The sequence below is a fragment of the Rattus norvegicus genome, chromosome 20 (genome assembly GCF_021556685.1).
Source record: "Rattus norvegicus strain SHRSP/BbbUtx chromosome 20, alternate assembly SHRSP_T2T, whole genome shotgun sequence".
Lineage (NCBI taxonomy): Eukaryota > Metazoa > Chordata > Mammalia > Rodentia > Muridae > Rattus > Rattus norvegicus.
The window spans coordinates 25,284,057-25,310,949 of record NC_141553.1 but is presented as its reverse complement, the minus strand read 5'-3'; the positions used below and the strand labels follow the sequence as shown (position 1 = coordinate 25,310,949).

The 26,893-nt window shown below is 41.9% G+C and overlaps 2 protein-coding genes across 4 annotated transcripts in view; one reads left to right on the top strand and one right to left on the bottom strand.

The window, feature by feature from the left end:
* Lrrtm3 (leucine rich repeat transmembrane neuronal 3) overlaps positions 1 to 15,051 on the bottom strand; it is a 175,509-nt gene extending 160,458 nt beyond the window's left edge. Inside the window, 2 exon segments of the mRNA NM_001106387.2 lie at positions 12,643 to 14,177; positions 14,503 to 15,051. Coding sequence (NP_001099857.1) covers positions 12,643 to 14,177; positions 14,503 to 14,506 — 1,539 coding nt within the window. The 5' untranslated portion in view covers positions 14,507 to 15,051.
* Ctnna3 (catenin alpha 3) overlaps positions 1 to 26,893 on the top strand; it is a 1,520,222-nt gene that overhangs the window by 611,308 nt on the left and 882,021 nt on the right.

The following is a 26,893-nucleotide window of genomic DNA, read 5'->3' as shown; positions in this document are numbered from 1 at the left end:
GACATCTGATGTGATGACTGATCAAGAAACATTTAGCCATCATGGCCAACTGCTGAACTGGCAACTTCAGGCCGTCCACCTTGCCACCAAAGTCAGCTGGCTGCTCTGTGCGAGCCCTCGGTGAGAATAGGCAGAGGTCTCTCACTGAGAGCCTGCTCAGCCCACTTGGCACCTTTGTCTCTGCTTCCCTTCAGAATCATCTTGCATCATAAAGTGGCATTCTGCAGAGGGCAGAACAAGCAATACCTCATGCTATTAGTCTAACCAAACTACAAGCTGGACTTAACTCCAGCTTCCCTCTGACGTAAGGGAATAAAAGCAAGTCTTCCATGCTGAGACTGAATTGGAATACCTTTAAAATTATACAGGTCTCACCCATGCGGATGTGACTCTGCCAACATCGATGGACTGGTTTCAGACTTACTTACACCTTAAAACCACTTCTGTCTTTTTAACTTTCACCCCCCCTCTTAATTTCACTCGCCAGCCCCCTCTCTGAGCCATACTCTGACTCACTCTGCTTGAATTCTGGCTGGCACAGGCCAGTGCAGTGAAGGCTGCAGCTGTTAGCGCCCCTCCTCCCCGGCTCATCCTGAGGTCTGCAAATGAGCTTTGCAGGCTGACACTGCGTTCTGCAGTTTATTTGACAAATAGATTTTGTGGCCTCTGAGTTTTCATATAACTCATAAATCCTCCAAGCCGATAGAGGCTGTCTGTCAGATGCAAATTCCATACATTTGGAGATAAAGAGGGGAGTGTCCTTGTATCAGAATGGACCCTCACCTTTTGGACAATTATATTTAAAACCACTCTGAGAGCAAGCTAAGATAGTCTCCTGCTGTTGCCTGCCTGCCTGCCTGCCTGCAAATGTCTTCTCCCCTTCTGTCGTAAATCGCGCTGGCATCTTTTAAAATGTGCCCAAGAAATGTATTTGGTGTTTCCAGGGCTGGGTTTTAGCGAGTTGAATTGTGTTTGGGCTGTATGTTTGACTCATCGCGTTCTGGGTGACATTGGAGTAAATGGAGACTTCGGTCATTCAGCTGCAGGCTCTAAGGAAGCCTGTTGTAACTGTGCATTTTAATGAACTGAATCAGCTGAGGAAATGTTGTCTCTACTGTGCTGTAGCTGTCTGCCTTGTGAAGCACCTCCCTGTATACACAGAGGACTTCTTTTTCTTAAATGGCCTTTCCTCTGTGCTCTTGAAGAGTGTTGGGCCATTTCTTTCTCTTTTTTCTCCCCGTTAAGTTACAGGTGGAGAATGAACTCTAAAACCCAGGAGCAAGCTCGGCTGCATTCTTTACAGCACTTGGCACTAAGGCCCTGCAGCAGTCAGCATGTCTTCCCTGGTGTGCACAGGGGCACTTAGAAACCTAAGTTGTTTTGTCTGATCACCAGAGATGACATCTGCACTTGGCAACAATTGAAATATGAATAAAAGATCAGACAGGGTTTCCTCCCCGTGTGTAGATTCATCAGTGGGCCACTGTGAACTCAGCCAACAATGGGAATGAGTTAACCATTCAACACTTTTGCACAATGTGCTGCTGGGTCTTCAGAGGAATCGAAGGCGACAGTTGTGGGTAGCGGTGTAGTATACAAATCTGACCTCTGGGGAATGATTTGAAGGCCTCTCTGGAAGGTTGCTGAATATTTCCAGATTATCTCTTGCCTCTATGATTGGCGACAGGTTAAATAATCACCTGGTTCCTTCATTCAATCGCTTGATATTTCATGCAGATTTGCTAGTTGGAATGATGTTAAGGCAGAATTCAGAATAATGTATGCCTGAATTCAGTCTTTACAGAGGCACTCTTCATGAGTTAGTCCAAGTATGGTTCATTACTGAGAAGAAAAACTGTTATAAAACCCCACCTTTCCTATGTGGATGTAAAAGTCTGTAAGAACTGGAAAGAGTGATAATGTAGCCACTGGAGCTGTCTGAAGCAAGAGGACATGTATTAAAATGGGAAGAACTGATTGTGGTGGAACCTTCGGGCTGATAGGACGAGATGGACAAAGAGAGATTGTTATTAGAAGACGATTTAAAATTAGGCTAGCTTAGAATTACAGACAGCATGAATTCATACTGTGGAGCTCTTGGAGATCTCTGTGGCCTTGTTTACAAAGAATGGGAAGGTCTCATTGGTATCCTCCTATGACAAATATCTCGAAGACCAGTCTGTTCTGTGGATGGCAACCTTTACCACTGTCCCCAACCTGAGCACCTCCTCACATGTAAAATAATAGGCCAAGTCTGCCCTACCTTCCAAACCATAGCTAAGATGTGGCTTAAACACAGACTAGAGAGCATGTGGTTTCTACTCTGAATCAAGCTGCAATTTACAAAATTATAGTTTTTCATTTAGAGCCTCAAAGAACTCGAATGCAGCTAGAATATTTTACTCTCTATTTCATTAAATTATTAGACTGTATCATTTTAATTATTGGTTTGCTAAGAGATTAAACATCATTACTGTTTTCCCTTTATTATGATCTGAAGGTACGTGTTCAAGTCTTGTAGATAAGCTTATAAATAAAAGTTGGATAGAGAGACGAAAGGAAGAACCCACTGTGGAGATGAGAGAGAAGGCACTCAGGAGAAAGGAGTTGGGGACGGAGGGATGGAGGCATGGAGGGATGGAGGGGTGGAGGGATGGAGGCATGGAGGGATGGAGGGATGGAGGGATGGAGGGATGGAGGCATGGAGGGATGGAGGGATGGAGGGATGGAGGGATGGAGGGATGGAGGGATGGAGGGGTGGAGGCATGGAGGCATGGAGGGATGGAGGCATGGAGGGATGGAGGGATGGAGGGATGGAGGGATGGAGGGGTGGAGGGATGGAGGGGTGGAGGGATGGAGGGATGGAGGGATGGAGGGATGGAGGGATGGAGGGATGGAGGGATGGAGGGATGGAGGGATGGAGGGATGGAGGCATGGAGGGATGGAGGGATGGAGGGATGGAGGGATGGAGGGATGGAGGGGTGGAGGGATGGAGGGGTGGAGGGATGGAGGGGTGGAGGGGTGGAGGGGTGGAGGGGTGGAGGGATGGAGGGGATACTCCCATGGGTAGCTTTTGGTTCCATGTGATTTGTATGCTTTCTGCATACTTGATTTTTATTTCATGAGATGAAGAGAAAGATGAATGTACCACCACAAGTCTTTGAAATTTGGAGGTTCCAATAGTAGTTTGCTGGAGATGTGTGTGATCAGAGAATTGCAGACCTGCAGCCTAGCTCCTAGGGAGATGGCAGGGTGACCCCCACCCTGAGCAGGAAGAGAGGCAGAGAGGTGAGGCCTCAGAATGTGCCCAAAGCAGCAAGCACACAGCACCCAAGATAAATAGCCATCGAAACTCAAGATGAAAGGACCTTTCCAGGAACAGGTGCTCCAAGAGATGCCAGGGTCCTGTGAGATCACTGAAACAAAGTGCAGTGATTTAAATAAAATGCTATTCCTTGGTTCTTTAAAAGCTGTTTTTCAAGTGCCCTGGAAAACATCGACAGTCCTGAGGACTATCATAAGCAAAAGCCACTGTCAGACCATTGCCAGCATTGAAACAATTTTTATATCTGAATATAATTGCCTATATACTCTACTTATTTTAAAGAATAGTTTTTGAAATTGCCTCAGTGATAAAATGGGAATATTAAATGCAGAATAGGATGTGATATATGATATATAATATATGATATAATATATAATATTATGTATTATATATAATATATTATATAATAAACATTAGACTGATGCAAAAAAGCTTCCAAAGAATTCATAGGTCTGCTCTGGGTTGTTTGTCACAGTAACTTTATCACAATGGCCAGAAGTGTCTGTACCAAACAACACTAGAAGAACTAAGGAAAGAAATCTTGTTTGCTCAGAAGCCTAAAACCAGTGTTTTAAGAACTCAACCATGGAACAGCCTGTGACATAGTTTCTGTCACAGGTTTAAAGGACAGGAAAGGGGGGATAGTGAGACCAGGGAGGGGTGGAGGGTGAGTAGGGGCAGAATTGGCTGCATCCTACAAGGGCTGAGATGGCTTTTGGATCTGAGAATGAAGGAGCACAGAGGCAACAAAACATCTGATGCTTCAAGAACCCTATATCAGGGATGGGGAAGGGTCTCAGCATGAAGGTGGAGAGATAGCTTGGCTTCCTTTGAAGGCTGAGGACTGTTGTCACACATGGCTTCAGTAACAGACACGTGCCAAGATATATCTGAACTCATTTTGCAGCTTAGCGCCTTCCCTTTGAGTTTAATGGAAATCTCCTTCTAACTAAAACTGTACTGGAACATGAGCGTTAGGATACATGAGGGTACTTAGATATTAGGGCGCACGAGGAAAGGAGAACATCACTGTTCCTCCTAGGACACAAGCCACTTCTTCAGGGAGGGGCTTGGAGGAGAGAGAAGGAGGCATAACATGGTAACTATGAATGAATGAGTGAATGAGTTTCTCGAACTCAACGGGAGGGGATGGATGATGTACCTTGCCTTGGACCACAATGACGGCTCCAGGAAGGATGATATAAGGGCTGTTTGAATAGCTTTTTGCTCCCTGAAACATTTTCCTCAGTCCTTTCCTCATGGCTATTCCAAGCACACACGTCCTACCCTTAGCTAAGGCAGGAGATTTTCTCTTTGTAAAAGGAAGAGCTCTTGGATCCTTGGATGGAACATTTGCCCTGGACCTGGGAAGAGACTTTCAGTCAGGCGTGTAGAGCCCCTGGGCAGAGGGAATTCAGTATAGATGACCTTTGAAAATGGTGAAAGTCACAGGAGGCCTAGAAGCCCGGAGGTAGATAACCACACCTGACTCTAGGTTTCACTGAGAGAGGAGCCCAGGCTCCTAGAACATTTCAGTCATGCCACAGACAGAGCAAAACAAAACCTCTAGAGCAGGAGAGAAGAGGAAATGCGAAAGTCGGATTCAAGATTCCAGTGATAGCCTCGGAGGGCAAGTTAGTAAGTAGTCAAGAGAGTAAGGCATAGAATGTCCATCGCTGGAGTCAACGTTTTAAATTAAATATGCAATAAGAGTCTGTAAAGAGTTTTTAAAAAATCTACCATGACCTTTCCCTTTTGATTTATCGCTACCTCCATGCTTTTGCATTTTACTGCAAACTAATAAAGACCCCACGCATCAAAGTGTGTTGCATAATAAAAATGAGCAGAGTAGAGCCCATTAAAGTATATGTAGAAATTTACATTTTACTACTCAATCCTACCTATAAACAACAACGTAGGATTAAATGCATGGTGCCTTTTAATGGTATGAAAGGGGGGTGGAGTAGATGCCGGAGGCTGGGCTCCGTCCATGACTAGCAGGTTAACATTTCATTAGGAGACAGAAATCTCACGAGCAGATCATTGGAAATCATGTACTGAGGAGGACCAAAGGGAGGGTTGCTTGCGTTACGATGCCTCATTTGAATGGGGCAGGAGTTACTTTAGGGAAGTCCTATAAGGCAGCACAGGTATAAGATATGGATCTATAGGATATGTATATTTTAGCATCATCGTCTACCAAATGACAGGTTAAGTGAAAGGCCAAAATACATTTACAATATGTCTCCTGCCATATCACCCACTTTTAAGTCCTCTAGTTAACTCCCAAGGCACAGATGTTGCTTTGATTTCCAATGAGCATAAGGCAGACAAACTCAAACAAAATACTCATGCCCTATCTTTTACATTGCTGTGCAAGTTGGACAAAAGCCTTCCCCAAGTTGATGGCGACCCTAAAGAGGTCATTTGTGTTATTACCATTGGAGAGTAGCCTATCACTTCTACCAGTCTCTACGGCTACCGCATTTGTCCAACAGTACGTGATATACACTGGTTCCTTTAATGCTCTTTCTGACGTTCTGATTACTTGCATTCAAGGAGAGAAAATTGTGAGAGAGATCAATAGGAACAGCAAGGAAAACTGTAAGTGAAACAGTCCGGTGAAGCCACAATAATCCACAAGAGGCTAATATCCTTGTGCTTGACACCCACTGCCCGATGGGTCTCTCCAGTTCATCAATAAGCTGCAACCGCAAGAATGCTGAGTAAGGATTTATGTTTAAACAGAGCCTTGTGCTTTTGGATGGGAAGTGGATACCGGAGGCAATGAGTCTTCAACAAAAACTGCCTTTGCCGAATGTGTGTAATCTTTTCTTTAATGTTCAACATGCAATGCCAAAAAACCCATTTCATCCTTGAGAAGACAAAACTCTTGATTATTGATGCTCCTAATTGATGAAATACAGGTGATGCCTTCCATGCCTAAGGTCCCTTACTGCTTGTCCTGAGTTAGCTAATTGCGTAGGCAATGGGTGTTAGTATTTGCAAGATTAGTAATTCAATTGTATCATCTCATTTTTTCCCCACTGAAAATCATAAAACACTATAGAAACATCTAGCAGGTTTAAGAACAAAGATAGAAGGGTCAGTTGGCCTTTCATTTCCTTTATGTTATAATTTTTAATGTAAATACATTTTCTATTGGGTAATTGGTACTCTCTCCCATCCATGAGATGGTGTATATGCTATAAACAGGTTTTGTGAATGTAATTTCACAATAATGGGCTTTTTTGCACAAATGGAATTACAGTTTCTGAGTGGAGCAACAGAAGCAAAGATAATATCTTTTAGGGAGTAGAGGGCCTCCCCAAAATAGTAGGAAAATGCAGAAATTTGTCGGGAAATGATTCATTTCTACTTCAGAACTTGCTGGGAAGGACAAGACAAAAGAAACTTCTCTGGCCTATCCTGAGATGGGTCATGCCAGTCCCAGAATCCCCTGCTTTTAGACAGTGGTTCTAGTATACTCTCTGACAGTCTTCTGTTGTGACCTAGAGAGCCCCATCTTCTGTCATCCTAGGAAGTGAGGCCAACAAAAATTCCTTTAAAACCCCTGCATCTTCTCTCTGCTCTCTAGATGTTCCAGGAACCCAGTTAGCAAAGAGACCATTTCCACATTCATTAACCACATACTCAGGGAGGTGGGAAGTAGGATTGTGGTCTTTATCTGATTAATTACCTGCTATAATAATAAAAGGAATTAAAGAAATAAAAGGAATAAGAGAAATCTCTTGTTCTTTATGCCTCTTTTTGATAGCCCACTGGCTGCCAGTGCTCATAGTTACTAGTGAAGGCAAACTGATTCTGGCCCTAGGGGTTCCAAGCCTCCATCAGGTTGTGAAGGATGAAAGCCTTGATTTCGATGCCCGTGACCCACGTGGTGGCAGGAGGTGTTAAGCTTGCAGAACACATATGGTCCATTCTAGTGCTTCCCAGAGGCAGGGCCACCTTGCCAGCCGAGCTTATTTGTCAGTGTAAAGTCAACCGAATCCATGATGCTCAAGGGAGGGAGGCAAGCTGAATCAACAAGGAAAGCCTCTGGCTGACTTGAGGTACAGATCAAAAATTTATTTAGTCTGATAAGTTTTTGCTTCAGTGTTCTCTGGTTGGTACTGCTACATTTATCATATATATGGCATATACCATATCCACATATACATGATTATTAATAAAATCTTACGTCTTTATTCTTCCTCAAGATGGACATAAGAAAACCCGAGATGAAGGATCTTAATCTTTGTAGGAGTCAAAAGTTCTAGACTCCCTGATACAAAATGATTTTTCTTTTGACCTGTACCAAAGACAGGGCAGAAGCAAGCACAGTAGAATATCTTACTATGTGATATTTTAAACACACACACACACACACACACACACACACACACACACACAGAGGGAAGGACCACTTTATAAAAAAAAAAAAAAACAAAACTTTTCACACTCACTTTCCTGACAGCCGTGAGCAGCCATTAGTGTAAACTAGTATATTGCGTGGGTGTTTTCAGATTTTGAGAAGCTGAGAAATGTACCTGAGTCGACTTAGCAAGTGTCAGAGAGAGAGAGAGAGAACAGAATTGAGTCTTAATTTCTAGGGCTTCTAGTCTGTCATGCACAGCTGTGATATTTTTCCCTCGAGTGAAACACAATTAACTTTTAGTTTCCTTTTTGTGGTATTTTTACGGTAGTCTATCTGATAATTCCAAATCACCAATGATTTTGGAGGTTGAGTGAAAATCAGGTCCAGTTCATTTGACTGCTGTGGCTGAGGACATTGTGATTTCTCCTTGTGTGTCTAGGGTGATGGCATTTGATTAGCTTCGAAGAGGCTTTTACCACACAGTATTTAATACCCACGCATCTTGTTTCTCTTACAACGTTATTCAGTTTTGCTGGTAGTATTTTCCTGCATATGGTTTGTCCCAAATGCTCTTTGTTTATTATTATTCTTTTAATACACATGGAAAAGAGAGTATGAGGATAGTAAGATGCCAGGGGTTTGCTACAGATCTAGATCTCGATTAGAACCCTGAGCTGGGGAGTGGGGTGGGGTGGGAGGATGAGGGGGGGAACCACTTGGCTTTTGAATTTTTCATTTTGCATGGCTCAAATCTCACTTGCTGTGTATGGGACTTATTCTGTCTCCAGCTTGAATGGGCTATCCACTCCTATCTGATGCTAGTCTAATCCACATTTTAAACAAGCAATTTGTGTTCTCATATTGGTAAATGACAAAGAAAGAGACGCTTGGCACACCTACAGCATCCTGACATCCCTTGCCAGAGTTGTGAGTGTGACGCTGCTTTCCCCTTCCCCAGAAGGAGAGCATAATTTCATTATCCATGAATCAGCGCCTCTTAGACTGTAACATCCTTGTCAGAGAGGCTAAGAGCACCACTGTTTAGCTAGCAGCAGAGGAGGAAGGAGGGAGAAAGCCCCGGGGCGGGGTAGGGTGGGGGGCGAAGCACAGGTCACTGACATGGTCGACAAACTGGAGAACAGTTCTCATGCCGAGGAGGAGGCCTCCTTCCATGCATAGCTGCGCCATAAGCAAGAGTTGGTCCTGATTCAATTCTCTCTCTCAACAGCAACGCAGGGATCTGGTTCCCCTGTTACACTCTATTTCAGAATCCTGACCACAAAAAATAGTAACACTTTTAATGAAAACATTACAGACCACTTGAGCTAATATCGTTGAGTAGTTCAGACGCTTAAAGCGTTTCTTATCTATTTCTATTGCGTTGCTGCTTGCTCTGTGACTTCTGGTACTTATTTCTAGCTCTCGATACCAATTTTATATCTTTTCTTTCTGTTACCACTGAGAAAATAAGTAGGCACTTATATCTTTGATAATATGGATGATCATTATACCTCACATCAAAGTTAACAATAAATATGATGCACAGAGAAACCTATGCTGCCAATAGGTTCACAAAAGACAAAACCAAGATGCTAAAATGTGCGAACAGATGTAGTTACTTAGACTATCCACTAGAGGTCAGTGCCACTCTATGGAAATCAGCATTGCCACTCTCTGCTTAGATAGTTGACTCACCAAACCAAGTTTAAAAAGAAAAAAAAAGGGCGGGGGGTGGGGGAGACGGTTAAAATCTTTAGAAAGAGGGCACGTCAACATCCTTGGAAGGTACAGAGTCACGTAAAATGAATATATCTTGCATAACATTGCTTAAAAGTCTCTAGCTCGGAGCATGCTTGCTTTGGCACAGTGTATACTGGGGTTAATAAATAAAGGAGAAAGAAACGCGACACACAAATCACAAACGTTCAGTTTAAAAGAAGGAACTCCATTTCCTCTCTGTTTTGAGAAAGCATTTAAGGCAGAGAGACTCCGGCATCCATGGGTCTCCAACAGAGCAGTTCAACAGGTCAGAATGCTCCCTTAACTATTTTCCCCTCAGAGGGGAAAGCGACCAGTTAACGTAAAATTGCGATAGAAGAAGAAATGAATAGCCAAGGATTCTTCTCTAATATGCAGTGTGCTTTAAATACTCGTATTAAAACTAGATCCACGGTTACAGACTGCAAGTGCCACGGGGCAGATACAGGACAGTAATTTCTGATCAGGAGGACACTCGCCACCTGGCTTTCCTGGGTGACACAAAGGTGCAGAAACAACTCTAGCCATAGGAGGCACAAATTGGTTCTCAAGGCACTCTGACAGCTGGAGAAGAGTCCTTAACCAAGGAGACACATGTGTTTCAAACTTTTCCCCCTGCCGTTTCATGCCCTGAATCAAGATGTGTTTTGTTATTCAGTCTAAGGCATTTTGTCTGGTGTCTTCCCAGTCAGTAAATCTCTTAAGGCATTAAAACTGAACAGCCTTCAAAATACTGTTCATTCATTTAATCTTCTACTGGTTCCACACACCAAGTGGTTCTGAGCCTTAGGCATACTTTTCAACACAGCAAACAGGTTTTTCCCTATCCCAATGGCACCACAGCACTGATAACTTGAATATATGTATATGAATGTATGTATATATATATACATTCATGTGTGTGCTTGTGTGTGTTTGCACAAACATGTGTTGCTTTGCCTTGACTAGACCTATTTGTTCCCATGGTAAATCAAGCAGAGGATTAAGTAGAGGAATAGAGTGGAATAGAATAGAAACAGGCCTTTTCTTCTCCATCTCAACAGTGCATTTAATTATTACAGTTATCTTCACAGTACAGTAAAAATGAGGCTGACCAAAGGAAGGAAATTTTTTTTAGATGGAATATGTATTTACTGATAGCATAGAAAAAAATGCAAAGTTACAATGTCAGTGAGGAGCACCTCAGTGGATTTGGTCACCCAGCCCGTGATACTGTAAGATGTGTCTGCATTACTAATCCACTGGGGCTCTGTGGCCATTTGGCCTTAATAACTGCATACTCCATGGTTAGTCATGGATAAAGACAGTGCACTTGTGACACTTTTCTGAGCTACTGCCTGGTCTCATCAAAGCACCTTGATAGATCCCCTCGAAACGCTGCTTCTCCTTATTGCTAATAGAAGTATGGTTTTAATAATCTGGATCCCCTGCGGTTATCATACTTCATGTTGACTTGTCTAGATTTTTCCCTTTCAGCCTATGGAAGACCTCCACACTGTAAAAAAATGCTAGTAAGAAATAGCCATTAACTTTTTCGTTGCTATTATTATTATTATTATTATTATTATTATTATTATTATTTTGCAGCAACTGTTTCGGAAGACTAGGGATGTGCTCAGAGATGTGGGGCTAGTCATAAGGTGGACCATCCTTAGTGCAAAAATCAAAATTGTGACGGTCTGCTCCCACACTAAAACTGCTCATCCGAGAGGACAAAAGGGGGTGACAAGAATAAATATATTTCTCTGAAACCCCATAAATACAGAGGGCGTGAATCCACGCTGCAGTCACAGACTTTCACCAATGACATTAAAAACATGCATGCAGCTTGCAGGCTGCCAAGCCGGTTCTGTACAGAATCACACTGATGGATGAGTTACAATACAGATGAACACAGAGACACAGCGATGTCAACAACAGCAGGGCAAAGACAAACTGTCACAGTGTCCGTCTCTTTAATTTCCCCCTCCAGGCTCGATGTGCCAAGGTGTTACCAGGAGCATCCTTTTTAAGGATGGTGTTGGGGAAGCAGTGTTCCGACATCTGAATGAAGCGTCAGTCATTAGGGGTCTGGTTTGTGTAGAACACATCACAGGACATAAAGGACAGCCTCACAAGCCCTGAACAGAACAGCTCAGGGCTCAGGATTCTATGAACTTACACTGGGTTCTTGGAAAAGAACACATCCTAGTGAGGTCCAAGCTTACAGGTCTCTGAGAGAGCGCCTTACCCTAGCAAACCTCATCTCTGAAAACTCCCTCACTTCCAGTGTGGACTATCTGCTTCCTCGGATGGATGGATGGATGTGCCTATTTAACGACTTGGTTGTGTAATGAATCAACATGTTTAGGGGACACACAGCCTGAAGGAAACCGACAGTGACCCCTTTAGTTTTATTCTGCAGCCACAGGGATCCAGATGAGGCTGCAAGGCTCAAACTTTGTGTTCTCAGGGGTCTCCTTGTGTTTGGCGGCCATCTGCTTTGGGCATCTTAACCCTTTGACACCCGTCCCGTCCCTGTGCTTTGTGCTTGGCTTGCTGTAATTTCTGAACCCCTGGAAACTGCTCAGGGATCTGCTTTAACCCGCCACCCTCTGTGGATAGTTTTCTGGGATTTTTCTTTGATAAGGCAGGCATTGTTTCTCATCCCCACTCTCTACAGTGTGCCATAATCCAGTCATCTCAAATTTATTCAACCCTCCAAGGTCCCGGGATCACTCCCCCCAACTCCACCCCCCGGGTTTGCTAAACTGCGAACCACCATAAGCTGGAGCTTTGAGCCTCTTAGATGGAGAAGAGCCAGTGTGAGGATCATGGGAATACAAGTTTTTATCTGGAAACAAACGTAATGTTAAAGAGATCCTTAAAGGGTTTTCTTATACACGAGGCACGGTGTTAAGCCTGAGTTCCAGTTTCACATTGATTGTGGTATTTAAATTTCAAAGGACTTATTATTTATGGGAGGAAAACGACCAGTATTATGAACACACTCTAAGGGGCAGGGATGGCCCTTGCCAGCACAGTGAGAAGGAGGGGGAGGGGCGGGGCACCGTGTTCCCTTGACAGACAGCAGAGTTCAATAAAGTACCCCTTATTTCCCAGCTTTTAAGAGCGCACTCTCTCTGTGTTTCTTTTTTCTTTCTTTCTTTTTCTTTTTTTTTTAAATCGCAATGGTTCATACCTCACATTCCCTGGAGCCTGATTTGCTATAGGTGCAGGGTCCGGTTCCGTTCAGCAGCATCTCGCTGGTCTCCGTGTTGGTGGGTTTATAATCTACATAAAATTCCTGGGTGCCTGGAGTCATTTGCTTGAGCGATTGCCGTTTCTTCTTCCGGTGCCTTCGCATGAGGGAGCGCTGCTGCAGCTGCTTCATGCTGGCGGGGTACCGCTTCCAGGACACGTACATAACCAAGAGGATGACCAGCACCGACAGGAAAAGGGCCACGCTGCCCGCGATGATCTTATGGAAGGAGATGTGCTCCGTGTCCACATCTGTCTCTGGGCTGGGCTCGCTAGCTCCCACCGTGGGGGGCAGCGGAGGCTTGCTCTCGTGCTTAGGCCTGGGGAGCTTGGGCTTAAACGTGGGTTTGGGGAGGGCCCTGGCCAGGTCAAACCTCTCTGTGGTAGTGCTCTTGCCACAGATGCTGTAGTTCTTCACTGCATCGATCACGTTAACCCCCTGCAGCTCTTTGGGACTGGCGCAGAGAATTGTATTCTCTCTCAGACCTTTAAAACTTTTCAGCCAGTTCACCAGGGAGCAGATATTCCTGCTGCATTCCCATATATTCCCAGCAAGGCTGATGTCATTGAGAGAGATCCAAGAATCCAGAATCTCTTGACCAATAAATGTGAGCTTGTTGGAATCCAGGTTGAGGCGTTGCAGATTGGGGACACACTGGAAGACACTGGGTCCACTGAAGGCTTCGATCTCATTACCCGACAGGTCAAGTCTCTGTAAGGAGCTCCAAGTCCAGGACATGGTTTGTCCTATGACACTGATTTTATTCCACTGCATGTACAAGTTCTGAAGGCTCACCAACCTTGGGAAAAGGGCCAGGTTGAGCTTGGAAAATTGATTGTGCTCCAGGTGAAGCTCTTTGAGTCTGATCATGCCAGCAAAGACATTCCTGGCTAAACTTCGGATCCTGTTATAGCCCAGGTCCAGAAGTTCCAGGTTGCGACAGTCTTGGAAAATCCGCACCGGGATGGTTCTCAGTGAGTTGGAGCGGAGGTGTAAACTGAGCAGCTTCCTCAAGCCCCGGAACTGTTCAGATCCCAGAGAATGGAGCTGATTATAGGACAGATCCAAGTTCCGTAGATTGGTCACAGGTCTGAAGGTGTTGTTAAGGAAATAGGAGATTCTGTTGGAACTCAGAATCAACTCTTTGAGTCTGCGTATCCCATTGAAAGCATTCTCGTCGATATTGCTGATATGGTTATGGTCAAGGTAGAGCCAGGTGAGCTGGTTGAGCCCTTTAAATTGATTATACTTAAGTTTTTGGAGGCTGTTGTAGCGAAGGGATAAACCCAAGCATCCGGCTGATATACTTGAGGGTATCTCCTGCAGTTTCTGAGACTCACAGTAGACCATTTTGCCTTCGCACCTACAACCCTTAGGGCATCCTCTTTCAGCAGAAGAAAGCATAGTCAGTAAGACAGTGGGGGCTAGGACCACCGCTACAGCTGATCCGCGCAGTAGCCTAATTACATTGAAACCTGGAAATAAAAACAACTTAGAAAAGTTATCCCCCCAAAACGAATGCCTATTTTTTTAAACCAAGTAAAGCTAACCATCTCTTTTCATATTCAGAAATGTAAACATTTAGATACCATTAGCATCAAATATCATCTTTGTAATATAAGGATATTGTATATTTCTAACAGCTAAACAAGGAAATGGAGCCACTGGTAACTGAATTTATAGTCTTAGACCAGAGAAAGATAATCTTTAAAACAATTAAAGCTGAATTATTACATAGACTTAGAGGATTTTTTTCAATTTTTTTTTAAAGAAGGAAAGAAGAAAAATATCAAAACATACCCATCCTTTGTATTGTTCAAAGGTCGTCCTTAGGTCTTTTGCTTTGGCTTAGGGGCCGCCTGCATGACAGCCCCTGTCAGCTGCAGTGTAGTGAGTCAGGGCTCGCTGACACCCAGGAAGAAAAATTGGACCCCTTGGGAGATGGACCGATTTTGGAACATTATTCTTTATCAGCCATGCAGAACACTCCAAGAACAAATAAATCCCAACACCGCATTCACAGCAAAACATCCGAGTCTTCCTAGGTAATAGGATCTTCATGGATATTACGTCTTTGCATCTTTACAGTGTGTGTGTGTGTGTGTGTGTGTGTGTGTGTGTGTGTGTGTGTTAAAAAAAAAACTGGCTCCTATAATTTCTTCTCAAAACCCATGATGTATTCCTCTAGGCAACGTGGGGCTACCTGTGCTGCCACATCTGTATTCCATAGCCCGGCGGTCCCGTGGTGGTGAGCACCCAGTTCAGCCACGGAGCTGCGTTGGAGCCCAGAAGGCAAGAGAGCCCGGTTCCGCGCACACGCTCAGCTCACTCCAGCAGACTGTCATTCTGAAAGCTGCTCGGACTGTTGCTTCGGTTTCAGTGAATGCAGTCTTATGTAAAGCTGCCCCCAGTGGCGAGGAACACTATGGGCATGTGCAGAGCTGGCTCTCTTTTATCTTGCAAATGAGCAGGCTCTGCTGGAAAATGAATGGTTCTTTTGGGTGGCTCAATAGGAAGTGAATGGTCAACGTAATCAATAACTAGCAACATTTTCCGTGATATCCAAGTCTTGTTTTACAATTTGGCAACGCCTGTAACTGTCTGCGGCTGCTTAATCGACAAACATGTGCTTCCCAGAGTTTCTTTTTCTTTTTTCTTTTTTTTCCGTCTAGAGCTTGACGTTAAGTTTACAGATCGGATGTCAATTTTTCTTAACCTCAATGTAGGCTTTGAACTGAAATTTATAAAATGAATTATCGAGCTCTTCACAAAGCTGCATTAAGAGCCTGCACTGTTTGACCTCTTGGAGTCACAGTGATTATATTATGCAAGGTGTCTCAGGATGCTGGACTACATCGGCTTTACAATAGAGGGGATGACTAATGACTCACAAATTAATAGGGCTAATGGGTTTTCTGATTTTCTCACAAAAGATATAATTGGTTTAATGTTTATGACTGGGTTATGGCTTGCTTTGGTTGCTGTGGGCTTTTTTTTTTTTAAATCAGAAGAGAAATAAACCATTTTTAGTGCTAGTATTAGAACCCCAAGATCATTGGGCCCATAGTTTATTGATGTTGCCCCTATTTATTGCACTAATAATATTTATTGGGTGCTTCCTAAGCCCTCTAAATGTAGGCTTCACCCTGCTTCATCAGTCAACATCTGCAGCCTGTAGGACCCTCTGCCATCTACATTTCAAAGGTGAAGGACCTGAGACTTAAATGGGTCAGGATGTGGCAAAGAGGCATAGAGCCCCCAGGCAGAACAAGTCTGTCTTCTGATGCTTCACCCAGCACTAGTTCCTTTGAACAGGTGGCTCTGGTGAACATTCTGATAGATTAGGGTAGGGAAGCCGTATAGAGCACACTCTTGGTCTTTAGAGTGGGACCCCCTGAGTTTCCTTTGTCTTAGAAGGAAGGGGGTGAGCAACCATTCATCTATGCAGACTCTTCCTTGCTGAATGGACCGCCCGCATCACCTTGTGCAGCTTACTTAGCTCTCTGTGCTTCTGTGTTCTCACCTGTACACTGGACACAATAGAGATATTAGGCTGAGTGTTAAGTTACATCTTTGTCTGTGACTGTGGTACTGGGATGAAACACAGAACCCAGAGCTCGAGCCTCAGTCCTGTGTCCTCTTGCTGTCTTAAAGTGCTTAGCATCTGTGGGTATCGCATACATAGAACTATGCTGCTTTTTAATATTGAATACTGCCCATATTAACTGTTTATGAAGAACTAATTCAGTCAACCAGTGGGGAGAGATCTCGTGCCTTCATCATCTCCACTTTCTATTTAAAATTAATGTTTTGGTTCTGTGGACTATGTCTAATAAGTAATAATTGATGGTTCTCTATACCAAGGCAAAGCATGACACTTGGCCTATGTGGTTTGTCATTTTCTATAAGTAATTATTATTCTTTAAAATATTTGCCTTGTTTGTATTAGGTACATTGACTGCATCTCAATTAGATATTATCCAAGGGGTGAACAGTTTGGTAAATGCTAATCATGATAATCAAAGAGGCCATCGGCATAGGGCAATTCCTTGGGTATTATGCTATTGATGGTGTAGTTATTACCTTGAATTTACACATGTTGTGGCTGTAATAAAGCTTATTAAAACACACTTCCTTTTCCATTCCCCAAGATTCTATTTTAAGGGGATGAAAGAGGTTGTTTATGTTTTCTTTTTCATTGAGAATTTCCCATATGCATATATCATATTTTGGTCAAATCTACCCTCCAATTCCTCCCCTAAATCTTCTGACCCTTTTTTGATTCATTTTCATATGAATCTCCCTCTCCCTCTCCCTCTCTCCCCCCCCTCTCTCTGCAAACCTACTTATTCCACTTAATGCTGCTGTACTTACCTGGGTCTAAGACCACAGTGGCATGGGAAAATGTAGGTTTTCTTTGTGAAGGTAGCCACCTCAGTGGCTACTTTTTTTTGATGGACAAGTATATTTAAGAAACCCAGTAAAAAGGAGAGAAAATGAGGATGTCTGATATTGAGATGTGACTTCTAAGTGATCACTTTCTGTGTCTCAGTTATTTTGATACAATAGTGCTTGACATGTCTTAGAGCCACAATATATTTAGTCAGTAAACTGTCTTATCAGCTTATTATGCAATGGTGGTCTTTTTCTATTACAAGATATATTAAAATATTTTATTATGTGTCTTTGGTAGTATGCATTAATTATATACAGTTTTATGACAACCTCTTTTATAGTTGCTCATGATGTATCACAGTCCTACATATGCAACCCCGTGACTCTCTCTTGGGAACTTAGTTCCTACTTACCCTCTCTCTATCATCTTTAGGCACTGACAAACATCTAACAGGATGCATGTGCACTGAGTGGCTGGGAAGAGTCAGTCCCATTCCTAGGTCTGTTGAGGGAAGTGGATAAAGACATCCATGGCTCTTGACACAAAGTTGCAGGTTACAGCTGGTTCACTTACTGGTCTACCACCAGGTCCCAAGAGGAGTCTATACCAGAGCGATAACAGGGTAGGAGGATTCTAGTCTATAGAGGGAACGATATATGTAATGCTACTCTTACACACTCCGTGTTGACCCTAGAGATTTCCTCTCTCGGTGAGACTGGAAATCATCACACGGGAACTACTCTTAAATGATGTATGTGAGAGGTGGGAGAAAACAAGATCAGCAGCTTGAGGCAGCGCTCATCTTCATGGTCAAACCTTAAGTATCTCAGGAATAGTAATTATACTTTGAAACCTCAGTACAGAAGGATAAGACCGAGTCTTTATTATCTAACATCCTGAACGGGACTTCTCAACCTGCATGTCTCAAAAAGAGCCTAAGGGAATCATATTTATAGCTTCTTTCCCATTCCTTGGCATCAAAAGCTTCTGCTTTTCCTGCTCACCCTTCCTCCTCCTCACTGGGAGGTCGTTATCGAGACAACTTTCTTGGTGATCAGCTGTACAGGGCCACTCACTCGTCCGTGTGCCTCCCACCCCTGTGACAGAAGTTCAGCAGAGAGCAGGGGAATGCAATTATCTCATGTTGCTTTTCAATGGACAGATATGCTGGGGCTATTAATGGCAAATAACCTTGTCTCGTATTGCACACCTTGTCTTTAATTTTCTCATATCTTGGCTCCCCACCTTGTCTTGCTCCATGGCTCTGATCTTGTGCTCCTTCCCTGGCTTTCAAGATTGGTATTTCACTCAATGCCGACCACCTGTCTCTTTCTCAGAGGTAGTTTCGCCATTCTTGCATCATGGCACTCTGAGTGGTCCCTCCTTTGGTGCCAGCTCTTAAGTTGCCAGCCCTCTATGTTTGTTCTTGTTAAAGGCAGCAAAGTTCTCGAAGAGGGGAAATTATCGGTGAGGCTAGCTGAAAAAAATCCCAAAGTGGAAATCACAATTCAAATCCACATTCTCATCTGTGGAGATTATTCTAAAGACACTGAGTCGTTGTTCAAAAGGAAAATACTGTATTTTTGGGAATTTTACTGATTTTCTTGTATGTTTTTCATAGTTTGTCCTTTTTTACTTGTTCACTGAAAGCCAACTTTTCAACACAGACAAAATTACACCCCATTATGTGTTTAGCAACTTCCTTTACCATCGCCACCACAGAGAGTACTAACTATATACTACCCAACAACTTAAATTTCCCCAAATGCATCTCAGGCCTTATGATTTATACAACTATAAAACATGATGTCCTCTATCTAAACACTTTTTTAATTGCACTTATGTTACTTTGACTATCATACCACATTTTGTTTAAATACCTGTATATAATGCCAAATTTCAGTTCAATATGAAATGGGATCACCAAATATAAAGTTGTAAAAATTGAGATTGTAATAGGGTATCTTCAGGATACCTGGCTTCAGAAATTTCATCAATTTGGCAAATGAATAGTTTGGATACAATTATATACTAGACACTGTTCCAAATATGTGGACATTAGTGTGCAAAATGAAGGTGTACACTGTTTGAAACTTACATTATAGGTCAGATGTTAATCACGCTAACTTGGAATCAGAAGTGCCCCCATAAGCTCATGTTTTGAGCACCATTTTCCTAACATGCGCTGTTGACTGGAAGGCCATGGAATCTTTAGGAATTGAAATCTCTTCCATAGAAACGAGGTTACCAGATTTAGGCTTCTGAAGCCTGTAGCCCAGTCTTTACCTCTATTCTTTCCTCTTTATATTCATTTATGATACGATGAACCTCTGCCACAGAATTGCCTACCACAAAGCACTCCACGCCTTCCCCACCACATGGACTGAGACCCTTTGAGAATGTGAACCGAAGGCAACATCTTTCTCAAAGAAACTGTTCTGTTAGAGGCATTTTTGTCACAGTAAAGTAGACATAATTAACACGAACATGTAATTTGGACTATGGGCAAAGAAAAAATATGACGGTTGAGTGTGCAAGACAATAAATATGATTTTAAGCAGGGTGGTTAGGGACACTAGGGGAATGGCCCCAGTAAACTGAAGAATGAGATGGACCTGAAACCGAAGACTTAACGAGGGTGAGGAATGGCTGGTGTAAGTCCTAAGGTAGAGACAGATCATGTGTTTGAACGTCTGGTGTAAGTCTCAAGGTGGATATTGATCATGTGTTTGATGGACCTCAAGAAGCACAATCAATCTGCCATAGACATGACAGCTCTAGAGACATCAGTGATGAAGCCACAGAGATCCTAGGTACTAGAATACGGAGGGATGTGTATGCTGTCGTAAGATTAGCTTTACTCTGGAATGATGGAGCTTCCCCCCACTCCAGAATGGATGCCCTAACAACATTGTATGTTAACGGATTCTTTTGTGTGGATTCAAGACTTTCATTCATGACAAGTTCATATATAGAAGCCCCTATCTCCCATGTGGTGGCATTTAGAGATGGAGCCATAGAAGATCATGATGTCAGAGCACTCATGACGAGGTTAATGGGATTATAAAGTAAGAAGAGACATGGTTGTATTTGTTTCTTCTCCCTCTGTTCTATGCCATGTGAGGATCTAGGAGAGTGAGTCTGTGTACATGTCATGACTAGTGTTGTTTCTAGAAAGTCAGATCTGCTACATTTTCTAGTCTAGGTCTTTAAACTCTGAGGAATTGGAACCTGATGTTTGCACCACACAAGGCATTTTGTTACTGTAGCCCATGTTGGCTAAAATGATCATTCCTGGTCCCGTTATTGCAGCGGAGGCCAGGGTTGAAGCTAATAAGGAGGTTCTCACAGGTCAGGGGAAAAGGTGGTGAAACTCAGGCCAGTGTGGTAGCAGGAGAAGCAGCTGAATTTTGTATATTTTTTATTTTTAAAATTAGTTTCATTCATATGAGTACCCTGTAGCTGTCTTCAGACACACCAGAAGAGGGCATCAGATCCCATTGCAGATGGTTGTGAGCCACCATGTGGTTGCTGGGATTTGAACTCAGGACCTCTAGAAGAGCAGTCAGTGCTCTTAACCGCTGAGCCATCCTTCCAGCCACCCCACTTTGTATATTTTAGACAAAACAAATAAATTATTTTTAATGGGTTGGAAGTAGAGGTATGGTATAATGAGAGAAATTAAAGGTGGATCCTTAGCTTTAGTTTTAAAGGAGATATTCTATCTTTTTTTTTCTTAAAAATTACGAACATACACATGTCTGTATGTGGGTGTATATACATGAAGGAAGGTATCTGTCAACACCAGAAGAGGGTGTCATGCCAGGGAGCTGTAACTATGGTAGTGGTAGCTTTGACCTCCCTGACATTAGTTCTGGGAAGAAATGGTCCCCTGGAAGAGCAGCAAATACCCTAAACTTTCTGGGCCAGCTCTCTCAAACTCAGTCCTTAATTTTATTGGCTCAGCAATCTGCAGGACACCGAGGCCATTGGTGGCCTTTATGGGTCAAGTTTTAGGACAAAGCTCAAGAGTTTAACATACTGGAATTAAGTCTCGATTTACGACTCATCCATTGTTTAACTTCATGAGATTTTAGGTTCTAAAAAAACATGTATTCTGTTTCATATTTTGTTTTTGAGGCAGGATCTTATGATGTATGTAGTTTAGACAGATCTTGAACTGAAATTCTCCTACCTCAGCCTCCCAATTGCTGAGATTCCAGGAATGAATTACTGAGCACAGAACTGACTTACTATTCTATTTATTCTTACTATGTGTATGCATCATTGTGAACTTGAGTGCAGAAGCCCATAGAGCCCAGAAGAGGGCACTGGGTCCCTTGGAGCTGAAGTTACAAATAGTTGTGAGCTCTCTGACATATGTGCTGGGAACTGAACTTCCATATTCTGCAAAGGCAGTTCTCTCTCTCTCTCTCTCTCTCTCTCTCTCTCTCTCTCTCTCTCTCTCTCCCTCCCTCCCTCCCTCCCTCCCTCCCTCCCTCCCTCCCCCCTCTGTATTTACACTTTATCTTCTGATAGTATGATTTGAATACAATACTCTTCTCTTCACTTTACTTCCTCCAAGCCTTCCCTATATCCCTTTCTATTCTCTTAAACGCACAACCTTTTACTTTTTTTTTTACTAATTATCACTTCCAATATTCACATGCATAGCTTATCTCCATTTTCAGTCATATTCTAATCATCATTAGACATTAACATGGCCTCGGAATACTCTTGATCCTACCTGCTCCCTTCAAGGGCTCCGTTAAAAACTGTCTCATCACAACTGACCACCTCTGACTCAGATAAATGCATGAGAAGTGTTTAGCATCATACTCTTAAAATGGCCTCTCGATCTCTTTCTAGAAAGAGGAACTATCAAATGAACAAAGCTTCACAATCACTGACTACATCGTTCACCTGCAGACATTTGCGTGTGGTAGCAACAGTGCTTATTCTTGTGACTTGTATTCCTGCCTACAACTTCCTGCAGAAGGATGGCATAGGCTTGAGAATAGGTAACTATCACAAGTTTATATTGTACTGCCATTATGTAGGACACTTCTGAAGACCAAACATGACCTGTATAAAGATTCATTTTTCTTTTTCTTTTTTTTTTTGGTATAAATTGTATCCAATACATAAAAGCAGAAAAATCTTATAAAAAAAACCCAACTACTACAATTATCAGTATTATGCAGGTTTTTAAATTCTTGCTCTCTTCCAATATACACATATTATTATTTTCTTCTACAGTATTTTAAAACCAAGTCTCTGCGCATGCATATATATATATATATATATATATATATATATATATATATATATGATAACATTTAATTTGATACCTACATCATACCTACCTGACAGAGTCAGCAGGAAGTCTTGAAATGTGCTTTGTTGGAATCAAGACTCAAAGTGTAAATACTCTTTGGTCTCTGTAGCCTCTTGTTTTTGTTTGTTCATTTGTTTGATGGCATTGAGTTGATAGAGCTCTTGTGTCATGACTGACAAATTGTTCTATGCCTTGCACACGATGTTTCTCCATTGTGTCATTTAATTTGCCAAGAGTCAGTGTAGTAGCATGCGGATTGAGCAAGAGTCCTTCACTCTTTCAGAAGGAACAATCAGCTTGGATGCATCCTTTGGGACTCTGATCACTCTTGGTGATGATTTAGAACTTGAATGACTTTTGAGTTATGTAGGGGTTAGAGAGTGGAGAGCAATTTGTGCATCTAGCTATTCATACTAGCAGGAAATTTAGCAATATCTTCTCTGACAGCTTTGATAACAAGAATTAATAATAAGGCACCTTGAGTCAATGTGCACTAATATTCATATTATTAGAATTTCTGTTCTTTATTTCCTACTACAGTTCTCATTTTTGCTTATAGTCAGCAAAACACTGAAGTTGTTCTTTGAAAAATCAATCCATGAATTTGTGCATTAATGTGAAATGTTCTTCTAATACTGTCTCAACAAAGATTTTTATCAAATGAACAACAAAATTTTATTTGTAGTCTCTTATAATGAGAAAAAACAACCACTTTCTAGATTTTTATTTAGAGCAGATTCCAAGAAGAAACACCTGGGCATCAGAGCCCAGATGTGTAATTTAGTCTTCCATATAGTTCCAAGCTTCCTAAGGTTTCTTACAGTATAACAAAGGAGTTTTTATAAGGTAGCTATTAAAAGGCTCTGTAGCCAAATTTGTCTCTCAGTATTTGATGTTCTTCTCTGTATGGATGGCTGTTCGTTGAATGTGAAGTCAAAGTTTTGAAAGTGGTATCATCATAAACATCTGACTGTATTCATATCACACATATTCCATGATAACAAGAATTTTAAATCCAGTCTACATTGTTCCATCATTGCCTATGATAGTTTGAAATGACTAGACTAAGATATTTTAGGATTTGACTTCCTAGCAAGTATTTTAATACAGAGGATTAAATTCCCCAGCCACCAGGTGCGAAAGGATAATGCAAACCTTGATTTTGAGAAAGAGGTAAATGTTCTATGGGTTGGTTCTATTTCTGTATCTAAAGCAAGACATCTGGTTGATAATTATTTTAGGCTATATATCCAAGGTGCAATGAACTTCTATATAGGTTTGCAATGTGTTAGCAGAAAAGAAACCTGTGGGTTCTTAAATTGTACTAAAATGCATTTGAAGTATTTGGGGACTCAAGTTACATGAGCTGAGGAATTGTCCTTATACTGCTGATATTTGATCCCGATGGCCATTTTATTTCCTGATTGAAAATTAATCCCAAGAGTGTTGGAAGATGCTTGGAAGAATTCTGGAACTAATAACAGAGCCACCATGTGGCAAGACTGTGATTCAAAAATTAACTTAAACTGTAAATTCTCTGTGTAGTTGTGTATTTGCTACATTTTTATAGAATAAAGTTTAAATAGTAACATCCTAGAAAATACTGAGACTGCCTCATGAATACTAGCCTTTTTCTTTCTGCTATTATGTTGTTAACTGGTTTATCTCTTCAATGAGTATTTACTATATTCTCAAGCTTTCCTTGGTGTTGGTGATGCAATTGATACAATAGTAACTGAGGTAATTGCCCATCATGTATTTTGGTTGATGAGACAGTTAAAAAAAAACACAGGTCCACAGTGCCGTAATAGCTCGCTTTAGGGCCTATGGAGGAGCACGGTACAGCATGGATGAGGGTAGGGACAGATTTGTTGGAATCAGACAATCCCTCTGGAGAAATTACAGGTACAAGCAACTCACTCATGTGATATAGCATCCTCTGGGTTTTTTCTTTTAATTAGTCCAAATCAAAGGGAGGCACTCTTAAAGCACATTCATGCCACAGACGACACCGGAACTTGTAGAGGGACTGGATAAGAGGTTTTGCACTAGCCAGTTCTTCATGTCTCTAGACATCAACTGAACTTCTTAGGAATGGCGTGGCATTCCTGGAATTAATGCATACTCCACCGATGACTTTCTGGGTTACCTAGATTATTTTCTTATTCTGTTACAAGTTGGAGACATTCTACTTAAATTTAATAATTTGTCATGACAATTTACAGAAGTCAGGGAAAGTTAATTTATGTCTATATGTTTCTAATAAAGAGTGTAGATGGACTCTCTATGGAGTGTAGATGAGGAGACTGGAATAGGTTCTAGAAGGTTCTGAGTAGTTTCTGTTCCACAGATTTTGGTAATGTGGATATTTTTATTAATTTAGAATTTCTCCACATTCTTTAAGAAATTTTAGAAAGACTTCAACATAGGAATAATCGATTACCACTCAACCTCCAGCTGTTTATTCCCAGAGGACATGGTTGGGGCTGAACCTTTGAAGCTTCTGGTCACAGTTTGATTTTTCTGGTGCTTGTCCCTCATCCTGCAGAAGACAACCAAGAGTTATCTCACTGGAAAAAACATGTTCCCAGCACTCCTATTACTCAGGAAATTATAGGGATTTTTTTTGATACTCTTTGTCAGAAATTGGGGACAGGCGAAATATCTATTATTATGTCACAGCCACAAATGCTTTATGGTGGCTTCAGAAACTCACTTCTTCCTCTCCAACACACTAGCCCAAGGCCAGGCATCCTCTCTTACCAGCACAGTTGGAATTTCAAGGATGGTGTTAATAAATACAATTATCAACTGCAAAGAAAGCAATCAAATGATAAAAACATAATCCATAAAATATATATTAAGCTCTGCTGACTTTCTTAAATGCTATTTTAAGGAGTGTTTCCTTTGCTACCCCACTTATTCAAAGAGTGTTAAAGACCCCTCAGTCATATCTAACCCCAATTTTCCAACAGGATCTTCACATACAAGAAGGCTCCCCCAACCCCCACCCCTGTACCTTCTTTCTTACACCACCTTTACTGATTTTTTTGACATCTAGTAACTCTGTTTCTGATGCCTCTGGTGGTCTAGTTCTTTTTTTGGACATTTCCCCATTTACAAACAAATGACCCCTGCTGTGCTGATAACAGCCACAGCATCAGTTTTCTCAGAGTTCTTCAGATTTAATAGGTTAAAAATGGAGAACATTAAGGAATAATATTTATTCACAGAGAGCCGAATTTTGTGCACATAGTTTAAACAGCAAATAAGAAAGGCTTCTATTGGAAACATCCATCTCTACCCCACCTTTCCCCCGACCCAGTTATTCTTTCTAGAGGCAATCACTTTTTTTTTTGTAAAAACATAGATCTTTTAATTTTGGTTATTATTTTAATAGTAGTGAAATAATTATATTAGTTTCAAAGTTAAGTTGTCAAGAAAATATATTCTTTAAAGTCCTTTTCCATTTTATCCCCATTGGCCCCTCATTTTTTATGCTTAATGAATTTCCAAAGATTTAGATCACTTTTCCTAATTCCAGCATAAGCAATATATTCATACATTCACAGTTCCTTCCATATGATATAAATAACAGTATACAATGTAATAAATATATGAATAAAATCTTAATTTAAAAAAATTAAATTTATTCTTTTTTTTATTATTATTAACTTGAGTATTTCTTATATACATTTCAAGTGTTATTCCCTTTCCCGGTTTCCGGGCAAACATCCCCTTCCCCCCTCCCCTTCTTTATGGGTGTTCCCCTCCCCATCCTCCCCTCCTTGTCACCCTCCCCCCAACAATCTAGTTCACTGGGGGTTCAGTCTTAGCAGGACCCAGGGCTTCCCCTTCCTCTGGTGCTCTTACTAGGATATTCATTGCTACCTATGAGGTCAGAGTCCAGGGTCAGTCCATGTATAGTCTTTAGGTAGTGGCTTAGTCCCTGGAAGCTCTGGTTGCTTGGCATTATTGTACATATGGGGTCTCGAGCCCCTTCAAGCTCTTCCAGTTCTTTCTCTGATTCCTTCAACGGGGGTCCTATTCTCAATTCAGTGGTTTGCTGCTTGCATACGCCTCTGTGTTTGCTGTATTCTGGCTGTGTCTCTCGGGAGAGATCTACATCCGGCTCCTGTCGGCTTGCACTTCTTTGCTTCATCCATCTTGTCTAATTGGATGGCTGTATATGCATGGGCCACATGTGGGGCAGGCTCTGAATGGGTGTTCCTTCTGTGTCTGTTTTAATCTTTGTCTCTCTATTCCCTGCCAAGGGTATTCTTATTCCCCTTTTAAAGAAGGAGTGAAGCATTCACATTTTGATCATCCGTCTTGAGTTTCATTTGTTCTAGGCATCTAGGGTAATTCAAGCATTTGGGCTAATAGCCACTTATCAATGAGTGCATACCATGTGTGTTTTTCTGTGATTGGGTTACCTCACTCAGGATGATATTTTC